We start from the raw sequence: 10,940 nt of genomic DNA on the forward strand, positions 1-10,940 counted from the left end.
ACACAGCCTGGGGGGACAGGGGAGGGACACGGGAGGACACAGGTGGGAGGATATGGTAGAGACACAGAGTGACAGGACAAGGAGGGAGGTAGGAGAGGCACAGGGCAGAGGACACACGGGCACAGCCCGAGGGGGACACACCACACCCTCCCACAGAAGGAAGGGACAGGACACCACGAGGGTTTTTTCAAAATCAGTAAAACTTTATTCTATTTCCATTCTTTGCCATTAACAGAAAAAATTGGAGAAAGCAATGTTTTGTTTTACAAAGATAATGCATCTCCCAGAGAAGAAAACCCTAAATTGAGAATAGAGGTAACATGAAAAAAAAAAAAACCAAAACAAACAAAAAAAAAAAAAAAAAAAAAAAAAAAAAAAAAAAAAAAAAAAAAAAAGAAACTAAAAAAAAAAAAAGAAACAAAACCAAAAAAAATAAAAATAAAACCAACCAAAAAAACCCAACCAAACCACAGTACTGCCCTCTATTCCAAAAAGTAACTCCTGATCTTTTTGGTTAAAGTAATACTTAGACCAATCATTCAGTTTTCTTGCTTGATAAAGTGTGACTGGGGGGGAAATGGAGGGAAAGGGCAGGGGGAGGGAAGGGGCAAAAAAAACAAAAAAAAAAAGAAAAAAACAAACCCAAAAAAAAAAAAAGCACACAGACATCAACTATTCACCTTGATGAAAGTCTCAATACAGCTATGGAAAGCCTAAGTATTTATTCTCTTACAGTACACTGGGTGCCGGCTGCAAAAAGAACAAAAAAATGTATTCACTTCAGGCACAACTTCTTTCTTTTTAAATTTCAATCAGTAAAAGAAACTGGGTTTTAGAAGCTGCAGTGTTCTAAGCAGCAGCAGATTTGTGCATTGTTTTAAATATATTTAAATTACCACACGGATGGCACACCTCAGCCTTATGAAATTCTGCACTGCCTGTTCCAGAACACCACGAAATCCACCGGGAGAGACTTTGCATTGAGCCCCAAGGACTGGCTAAAGGAGCCAAGTTAAAGGAACTAGGGAAAACACTGTAACATTTGGCCATCAACTCAAAGTATGTTCATTGAGATCTGATATAAACTCAACTTATCCCACCCTCACATGGTCCTCAGAATTTGAGCGGTGAGCTGAAGTGAACTTTCCCCTCCGCTCAGGAGGGAAGATAATGCAACTGAGCACTAAGGCATAATAAACCTTGGCCAAAACAAAACAAAACAAAACAAAAAATTAAGGATAAAGCATAATAAGTGTAGTGCAGAATTCCACAAGGTCTGCCCGAGCAGAGCTGTCTATGTTTACTCACAGAGGCAATGGAGATTGCAGTTACCAGTTGCGTTAAATGCACCATTCAAAACAAGCTTCTAAAATGTGATACTATAAGGCGCCACCTTAAAGTTCTCCAGAATGCAACTGTGCAGAAATTTAAAATGGTTTCAGAAATTTAGTTTTAAACATAACATGAGAAGGTGTTAAAACCGGTGGAATAGCTTCTGAGAATTTGGAGGAAGGGATGAACAGGGAGATATTCAGTACCCTTCGCCAGCCCCACCGCGCCCGACCTCGGCGTGGGGTGGGATCAGTCTATAACACCAGCCTGGCGGATCTTTCTCTCTGCACCAAATCCCTGCAAGGCAAACAAAGCAAACCTTTAACTCCAGCAGCATAATCATGAAGTCATTTAGTATGGAAAAGACTATTTTAAGGTCGCAAAGTCCAACCACTGACCACCACTGTGCTTGAGGCAAAGCTGCTCTGTTTTGCCCAAGCACAGTGTTAGCATGTTCCTGATTAGCCACATTTCTACAGGAGCAGACAGCAACAACACAAGTTCTGTGGAGACAGGGAGCTGAACATGAGCCAGCAGTGTGCTCAGGGGGCCAAGAAGGCCAATGGCATCATGGCCTGGATCAGGAACAGCATGGTCAGCGCAGGGACAGTGTGGTCAGCAGGACCAGGAGGTGATTCTGCCCCTGGACTCGGTGCTGGGGAGGCCACACCTTGAATCCTGTGCTCAGCTCTGGGCCCCTCAGCTCAGGAGGGACATTGAGGGGCTGGAGCAGGTCCAGAGAAGAGCAATGAGGCTGGGGAAGGGACTGGAGCACAAGTGCCATGAGGAGAGGCTGAGGGAGCTGGGGGTGTTCAGCCTGGAGAAGAGGAGGCTCAGGGGAGACCTTAGCACCCTCTGCAACTCCCTGACAGGAGGTTGGAGTCAGGTGGGGGTTGGTCTCTTCTCCCAGGCAACCAGCAGCAGGACAAGAGGGCACAGACTCAAGCTCTGCCAGGGGAGGGTTAGGTTCAGTGTTAGGAAGATATTTTTTTAGGGAGAGAGTGCTCAGGCATTGGAATGTGCTGCCCAGGGAGGTGGGGGATTCACCATCCCTGGAGGTGTTTTCAGGATGAGACTGGATGTGGCACTTAGTGCCATGGTCTAGTGACCACAGTAGGGTTGGACTTGATGATCTTTGAGGTCTTTTCCAACCTGGTTGATTCTATGATTCTTTACAGCCCTGGATAGCTCAGACTCCAGACACCTAACTCCACAGGCTACAGACATGTCACTCCTCCTGCTTATCAAGTGGTGGCAAAGCCAAGTTTCGGTAGAGTGATTTCACTTGCTGTGTCTGAGAAGGTTTGTAAGTGAAAAACAAACCAAGACAACCATTACGGGCTGGAACACAAGCAGCAGTTGGCTGCTCCTGTACTGTGTGCTCCTCTGAAAGCACAGCACAAACACACCTGACTCTCACAGAACGTGACTACCTCCCTGCAGGATGGGAGCAGACACCAGCTGTGTGCCAGCTCAGGGTGCCAAGAGAGGAAGCAATGCTGTTACCCCAAGTGAAGCACAAGCTGCAGTCCCTGTGCCCTTGTGGCCTGTACCTTTGAGTTGTCAGGTCCCCGGGGCTGGCGGAGCACTGTGAGCCGCGGAGCGTTGGCATCGTCCAGGTTGATGCTCTTTAGACGATTCACAAGTCTATCAGGACGTGGAGCAGCAACAGCCTTGGCGCCCTCACTGTAACACAGGCACACACAGGGCACTGGTGACTTCCCTGAGCTGGCCCAAGTCACCTCATGCATTTAGAGTCCCTTACTACAGTGACCTGCAGCAGTTCTAGACTGTCCCTGTGAAGCCACGAGTGCAGTTTATCCTGTGTGACAGCAGACCTGGCTGACACTCTGTCTCTGCCCCAAACTTTCCACACAGGACTGTGAAGCAGCAGAGGCTCAGTGTTCTCCAAAAGGTGTCCTTCATGAGCAGAGCTCTTGCATTTACACCCTCATGGACATGCAAGTAGTATCTCCTAAGTTTCTGTTGCCCAGACAAGCTGTGGCTGCTCCATGCCTAGAAGTGTTCCAGGCCAGGCTGGATGAGGCTTGGAGCATTCTGGGCTGGTGTAAGGTGTCCCTGCCCATGGCAGGGGGTGGAACAGGATGACCTTTAAAGGTCCTTTCCAACCCAAACCAGTCTGGGAATCCATGATTTCACTGCAACACTAAAGGCTTAGGAGTTGCCAGTATGTCATGGCAAAGCATAAACATCTCTGGTGACAGGAACAGAGAATTTTGAGGGGAAAAATGAAACATTAGCTTCCTGTCCCTGCAGAAGTGCTATGATGAGCTTAAACAAAATCCATATTGAGCAGTTTTCAAGTGTGTAAATAGTTCAAATGCAAAAGAAACACTCATCACCCTTAAGAAATGCCATGCCAAAAAGAAGAGAGTCCCTGACAGTATCAGGTTTCTATTTAAAAACAAAAGCTGCTCTCGAGAAAACAAGTGGTAGCACTATGTGCTGTGCTGGCCAGAGGTCAGCATCCACACAGGAATACCACCAGCTTTCTCATCACTTATTCCTGCTTGGAATCCTGTATCCAAATTCCTGCTATTGATAACAGATTCAAAACAAAGTAAGCCATCAGGAATTTGGCAGAGCTGCGAGTGCTGCTGCCCTGCACTCTAAGTGCTGGCAGCTCCCAGGTGAGGCTCTCCCTGGAGCCAGCAGAAATGCAGAGCTCCTGCTGCAGCCTGCACTGCTCTGCTGTGCTGCAGTGTGCCAGATCAGTCCCTGCAGAGCCTCACCAGACACGCCACACGTTACAGGCACTGCATTTTCCTGTGCGCTGGTTCAGGATTACAGAGAACTCCACTTCATCCCCAGCCTGGAGCTCCACACCATCCTGGACTTCTTTGACATGGAAGAAGAGCTTTTTGCTGTCACCAACTTCATAGTTAATGAAACCAAACTGAAAAGCAACACACAGCACAAGGTTATTGATCTCCTCACGCTCCAAACACACACAATAACTTAATAATTTACAAAACACCCCAAACTCTGCAGTGCCTAAAAGAAGTGGAAATGCAATTTCTACACTGATCTCCACATTGTCTGGAAACAACAGTGCTGGAAATCTTGGGTTTGTACAGTCACATTTAAACTCTAAAGGCTTTAGAACAAGTACTGAGAATTGAGTAACTTCCATTTTTCATTCTACTTGTTGTATGAACTAGCAAAACTCTTTAATCATTCTGAAATCAACTAATGAGGCCTTTGCATTTCAGGTGGACTAATCACTGGCTGCTTAATGCTGTGCAGAAGCTTCTTATAGAAGCAGAAAATACCCAGTTTTGTTTCTTATTTTGGACATTTTTTTAATGCTGTTCAGCAGAAACTAGTTAGAGCAATTTTTAGGACACCTCAAAACCAGATTGCCAGAATCAAGTGCTGTACTGATGTTTCAGCACCAAACCAAGCACTGAGTTCACCTTCACTCAGGTCACATCACTTGGGACACACACAGAGCTGCTTGCCCAGAGTTGGAGTGCAGAACAATCCATGTGGGCACACAACTTCCTGAATCAAAGTGCTGGAGTGGTTCTCAGCTCCCTGTGCCAGCTCAAGCAGGTATTTCCCACCACCACAGCCCTTGCCTGGGTAGCAGAGCCACTCACCTGGTCTTTGACACACTCCACCGTGGCCCTGCGGAAGGGGGTGATGTTCACTGCCATTGTCTGCCCATTCTGCCCAAGCACACACAGCTGGAACTTTACTGTCTCCCCTTTCTGCAGACAGTCACCTTTGTTTGCCATTCCAACAATTCCAAATGGATACACCTCTCCTTTCATCTCACCTGGGGGGGAGGAAAAAGTACAGGAGAGAACTAAGAGGCTTTTCCCATCTGATTCCAGATTACCAATGTCAGAAATGCTACTTTTACTGCCAACTTAGCAGTGGGAATATAAACCTCAACACCTCTGTCTGCAGTGTATTCAGCCTGTGCACTCCTGGAGCACTTGTGAAAGGAAGTTAAAGTGTACAAGAACCAAATCTTACCATCCTCCATGACTTCAATCATGCCCTGGTACTCAGTCTGTGTGGGATCTACACTCCTCAAAGGACGAATTACTTTACCAGAGTAAACAGTTGGATCAGCTTCTTCAGTAATACCATTCACTGCAAAGAGACAGTGAAAGAACAGGATGTTTCGAATCAGAGTTTGTTTTAAAATGCATTTAAATAAGTGATTGAGACTGACCAGGAGCAAACAGTTAGCACTGCATGACACCAAATCACATCCACAGACATTTCATACATGGAAGTAGAAAAATATGCAGTTTCTCAAGAAACTTGAGGCAAATCAAAGTATTTCACTTCTCTTTCACTTCAATAATCCAGTAATCTTTCAGTATGCATTTACCCACTCCAAGGCCTTAATACTCCCATCTGCCTTCCTCCTGCAACCTTCCCTCTGTGAGGTACAGCACAGCTAGTGCAGTCACCAATTTGGGCAGTTCTGCCACTTGGTGTCTCCTTACAAATCCCCAGCTGAAGAGTTCAGAGCTGCTACTGCCTACAGGACTCTTGGTCTGTGCCTATCTGTTCTCAGGACACACAGGCAGCAGCTTTCAGGAAACCAGGGACACCACATTGAGCATCTTCTCACCCTAAGCCCCAACTTTAGATGAGTTATTACCAAACTTTACCCCTCAGCATCTGCCAAGAGCTCTGCAAGCAGAAAGCACCAGGCACAGCCTTACCTGCATGTGTTTTGTTCACCTTCTCTGCACTAACTTTGTTTCCTTTGCCTTTTGACAAGCTGTACTCCACAGTGTCTCCAAGTTCCAGGCTATCAATATCTCCACAGTATTCACTAGAGGAAGAGAAGTATGTACACTTTTGCTTTAGTTACATGACAACAGCTCATCCAACAGTAACAGAAACTACTGAACTAGCTCAGCACTGCAAGATATTCTCAGTGAGGAAAGTGATGCATTTCACCTGGATTTCTTGGCCTGGGATTGAGTCACAGCACACCAGGACTGTTCACAGAGAAGCCTGAACCAGTCCAGCAGAGGCAGCAAATGGAACTTTAGATATCTAACACGTGTGTGTGTGTAAAGGTTGAACATCAACCCAACAGAACTCCACACCTCCCACCCCCCTCAGGCACACACACAGACAAACAATAATCCAACTGCCACTTACCTGTAGTGGAAGAAGATCTCTTTATCATGATTGGCTGTTTCAATAAACCCAAAATTATCTTTCAGGGCTGCCACATAGCCCAAAAGCCTCTTAGAGCTGTAGTTTCGTCCCAGCATCCTGACAGAAACAGCTGTTTGCAGACCAGTTCTCTTCACCTCACACACACAGAACTCAACCTGTTGAAGAGATGTGAATCGATACTAGGTAGAAAAAAAAACCCCTAAGCCACAACCAGCAACAAAATAACCCCAAACCAACTCATTTCAAAGCTGTGTAGCTCTAAATCGGTGCACAGGTTCCTCAGGAAAGGAATTTTCTAGCCACTGCTCCTCCACAGATCCTCAGGAAAGGAAATTTTCTAGCCACTGCTCCTCCACAGACATGTCAGTCATTTCCTACATTCCAGAGAGCAGCAGTCACACCTGGGATAGCTGCAAGGCAAAACAGCCTCTGGCACTCAGCTTTTTACCCATGGAAAATAAGGATCTTCCTGCTCAAGTGGTTCACCTCCTTTCACCAGCAGTGAGCAGCCCAGTGAGATGTAGCTCAGATCTGAAACAGGAACCAGTGCCTTCCCAGCATGGCTCCTGCACACTGGCTGCTCTTCCAGATCTCCAAGCCTCCTCCCTTCCCATTGTCTCTCAGGCTAATTTGTTTGAAAGGGAATGTTCTCCCTCTTCAATAGCCATCTCAGTCTCTGTGCTAATTAATTTCCTCTAGACAAGCAGAGCCCACTGTCTTGGTGACAAGAATTCCTTGTTCAAACAGCAACATTTACACACCAAGACACTGTTTTCATCTAGGTGTCACCAGGTTTGAGGATATTCTTAAATTATTCAGCAGATTGAGCCACTCAAACCTACTATCACTAGTAATATTACACAGATGCCTTGTCCTTTGTTCCAAGAGGGAGAACAAACCCACTAAGAGGCAAAGAGAAGTTCACCCCTCTCAGTGCACAGAACAGTATTTCCCAATAGCAAATTTAGTTATATTGCCTTATCTCCTATCTGGGGATTAGTAGATCCTTCCACATCCTTGGCCTGGTAAGGAATGGTCAGCTTTACTCCACAGTCATCATACACAATTATTCCATCCTCAGCTTCCTGAAAACAAGAGGTGAGAATCCAACAATTAGTGTCTCATTTGTCAGCAAACAGTTTCCTGCACACAGTTCAAGCACTATCTAAGTAGCTTTACAGTAACTGCTCAAAACCACAACAAAACTCTGAGTGAGAAGCTTTAAATGATCCCAGATGAAAAGGAAATGAAGTATCAGTACCAGGAGGTATTTATGGGAACTTTAAGTCTTCTGGCATTGTTTAAAACAGCATGACAAAACAACAGAGGTTCTTCTCTAACCCTTCATTTCAACCAATTCTATCCAGTATCTTGTGTAGTGGGAGGTACAAAGAAACTTGCCATCAAGTTCAGGAACCCTCAACATAATGATCATTAATGATGCTCTAATGATCTTGTTCACACCAGTTAGGTTTCACACTGCTGTCAGCAGCTATTCCATGTAGTTCATATTGATACAGGACAAACAGTGCTTTGAAACCAGTTGAAGGACAGATTTTAAGGAAGCAGCCTCAGACTCCAGTGCCAGGAGTGAGGAACAGGTACTCAGAAGTACAAGAGCAGCATTACCTTCTCTTTGCCTTTATTGGGGCTAGTGGCTTTGGCTGGAGTGGCTTCTTTGTCTATAGTGCCCACAAAACGATGCTCTGATTGGGTGTGGAAAGAAACTGTACCCTTGGGAAGCTTCTTAATCCTTATGGCATGGTTCCTCTGGGAAGACAGCATATCCTGGAAAATAACACCCATCAGAGCTTAGACAGACTGCACAGAATTCCTTCAACAACCAAGATTTCACAAAAGGATTCATCTCACTTACAGGAACGACAGTGAACTCTACTTCATCAGAAATATGGAGCTGATTTCCATCCATGATTTCACTGAAGTGGAAGAACATGCGAGCGTCCCTGTCCACACACTTGATGAAGCCAAAGCCATCCCTCATGGCTGCAATCACACCCTGAGAACAGCCAAACCAACAGTTACAGCTTTATTACTGCAGGTACTGCACAGCTGAGTTTGCAGCAAGACCTGAATCCTGGGAAAACACTTGGTTTATGCAATGTGCTTCCCTACAAACCCTAGTGCTGATGGTTGTGGCCAACCCAAAGTGCAAAGAGGTTGTGCTCACCTAGTTCCTCAACCTCATTGCTTAGGAAGAGTGGAGATTAATTTAAGCCACTGCCAAGAAGGTCTATGGTCAAAGAACCTGACAACTACTACACAGTGAACACAAGCTTGGAAGCAGGTCTTACAGATAGCAAAGTTTAGGAGAAAAACATCAGATTTCTCGAGGCAAATAAAGATTTTTTTTAACAATACTCTCCCATCTGTGCCTGTGTGTTGGGGTAAGCATGTGACACAAGGTTTTAGTGGCCTTCCTGGTAAGCACTGGAGATGGAATGCTGAATGATAAACAGGATATACTGTCAAAAACACCAAGCCCTAGTCCCAGAACTGTGAAAGATTGAATTCATTAACATATTCTGTTCAACCCATTTACTCCAGAGCCTTTAGCAAGTCTCAGGGCATGCTGAGAGGATCTGAATGGCAATGCAAAGGTACTTTTCACCTTTAGGAACAGCTTCCACAAACTCCAGTGAAACAGCCAAACCTTCTGAGAGCTGCCAACACTTGTCACCTCAGTGACAGCTCAGTTCAGGCAGATTTCTGCTAGCCAGAGCAGAAATGTAAGAAATCTAGAGGACAGAACCCACAAAACTCAGAGGCTGAGTCAATGCTCAGTGGTTCCCTTAAGGCAAAGGGTCCCCAAATCACAGCACACTGATGTGGCAGCACTGTGACTGGACTCCAGTTGAAAAGGAAGGCAAAGTTAGCCTAGCTGGAAGAGAACCAACATTCCAAGTTCCAGGAATGAAAGATATTCTCTAATACTCCTTAGCACATCCACCTTAGTCCCTGTAATCCACAAAGAGGTTTTTGTATGGAAAGAACACAGTGCTCTACCATCCTTCTGCTTGGCCCTAGGTTGGCCAAACAACATGAAATGCAAAAGCTGCACACAGTCCCTCCTCCAGTTAACACTTCTCAGCTACCTGAACCAGAGCAGCCCCAGTTCTTCCAGTTTTCCTAAGGAACATGGATAGTCACCTAGTTAGTCTCAAGCACGTGAACTGTTAAACTAACAGGTCAAGGCTGCATTACTCCTGTCTGCTCTGATCAGCAATCCCCTCCACCCAAGGTCTAAAACCCTCCCATTTACTCAGGAGCTAACTTTTCATTCTCCTAAAGCAGATGCAGAGCATTTAATTCTGAATTTTCTACCATTTGAGCACTTTGAATTGCTCATCTGAGGTTTGGATTTCAGAGGAGGCAATGGAAGACACTAGTGATTGTCAGAGTTTTATGAAGACAACTCCCCATGTTTGATTTTCCTTTCCCCTCCAGAATTAGAAACTTGTTAAGACAGATACTTGCCATTTCCCTAGTTTCATTAGTAAACTGGAAGGTGTTGGGGAGAACCTCGATGTTGGTGGCTCTTTCCAGCTTGTCACGTCTGTCCGTGGAAATGTTGAATCGAACATGGTCACTTTCCAGCAAGGTCACCTTGGATTTTGTGTCTTTGTCTCCAAAGGGAAGCTCTTTAGGGATCACAAAGTCCACTTTGATGCGGCCAGGTAATGGATCACTCTGCCAGACACACAAAGGTGAGTTCACAAGGCTCAGCAGAACTACAGACAGCACAAGGATTTCTGCCAAATGCTGCAGGACTCAACCTCTGCTTCGTTTCTACCTCTCCTCATTTGCAGTTTACTGCCCACAGCCAAAAGCAAGGTGGGTTTTGTTGTTGTTGGTTGGTTGGTGGTTTTTAAGCACCAAACATGTATTGCCAAAGGAATTAAGGCTCTATTTCAAGAGTTTAGTTTATAATCACACTTCTAAAAGGCAGTGTCTTCCTTAGTTTCATAGCATGTTAAGGGGTTGGAATGGAGCTTAGAGGTCATCCAGCCCCAACCTCCTCCCCTGGGCAGGGATATCTCCCAGCAGAGCAGGTTGCTCAAGGCTTTTTTAGCCAACTTGGCTCTGAACACTGCCAGGGCTGGGGCAATCACAGCCTCCCTGGGCAACCTGGGACAGTGTCTCACCACCCTCACAGGGAAAACTTCTTCCTAAGACCTCACGTAAATTTCTCTCTTTCAATTTCTCCCCATTACCCCTTGTCCTATCATATCAGGTCCTAATGAAGAGTTAGTAAATGTTCAAAACACACAAAATCCCCCAAAACAACCACAGAGACTCATCTAAAACCTTAATGGAAGTGCTCATGAACACTCTTTAAACACACAAAATCCCCCAAAACAACCACAGAGACTCATCTAAAACCTTAATGGAAGTGCTCATGAACACTCTTT

General features: G+C 45.4%; 1 protein-coding gene across 1 annotated transcript in view; it reads right to left on the reverse strand.

Annotated features, from left to right (window-relative positions):
• Positions 1-972: 972 nt before the first annotated feature.
• Positions 973-10,940, reverse strand: part of CSDE1 (cold shock domain containing E1, RNA-binding) — a 17,789-nt gene continuing 7,821 nt past the window's right edge. Inside the window, exons 9-19 of the mRNA XM_009072189.1 lie at positions 10,006-10,218; positions 8,387-8,527; positions 8,140-8,298; positions 7,488-7,595; positions 6,490-6,665; positions 6,042-6,154; positions 5,338-5,457; positions 4,956-5,134; positions 4,086-4,249; positions 2,886-3,018; positions 973-1,629 (exon numbers count right to left, since the gene is read on the reverse strand). Of these exons, the coding sequence (XP_009070437.1) occupies positions 1,582-1,629; positions 2,886-3,018; positions 4,086-4,249; positions 4,956-5,134; positions 5,338-5,457; positions 6,042-6,154; positions 6,490-6,665; positions 7,488-7,595; positions 8,140-8,298; positions 8,387-8,527; positions 10,006-10,218 (1,554 nt within the window). The 3' untranslated portion in view covers positions 973-1,581. The remainder of the gene's footprint in view (positions 1,630-2,885; positions 3,019-4,085; positions 4,250-4,955; positions 5,135-5,337; positions 5,458-6,041; positions 6,155-6,489; positions 6,666-7,487; positions 7,596-8,139; positions 8,299-8,386; positions 8,528-10,005; positions 10,219-10,940) is intronic.

This window comes from Acanthisitta chloris, unplaced genomic scaffold (genome assembly GCF_000695815.1).
Source record: "Acanthisitta chloris isolate BGI_N310 unplaced genomic scaffold, ASM69581v1 scaffold8853, whole genome shotgun sequence".
Classification (NCBI taxonomy): domain Eukaryota; kingdom Metazoa; phylum Chordata; class Aves; order Passeriformes; family Acanthisittidae; genus Acanthisitta; species Acanthisitta chloris.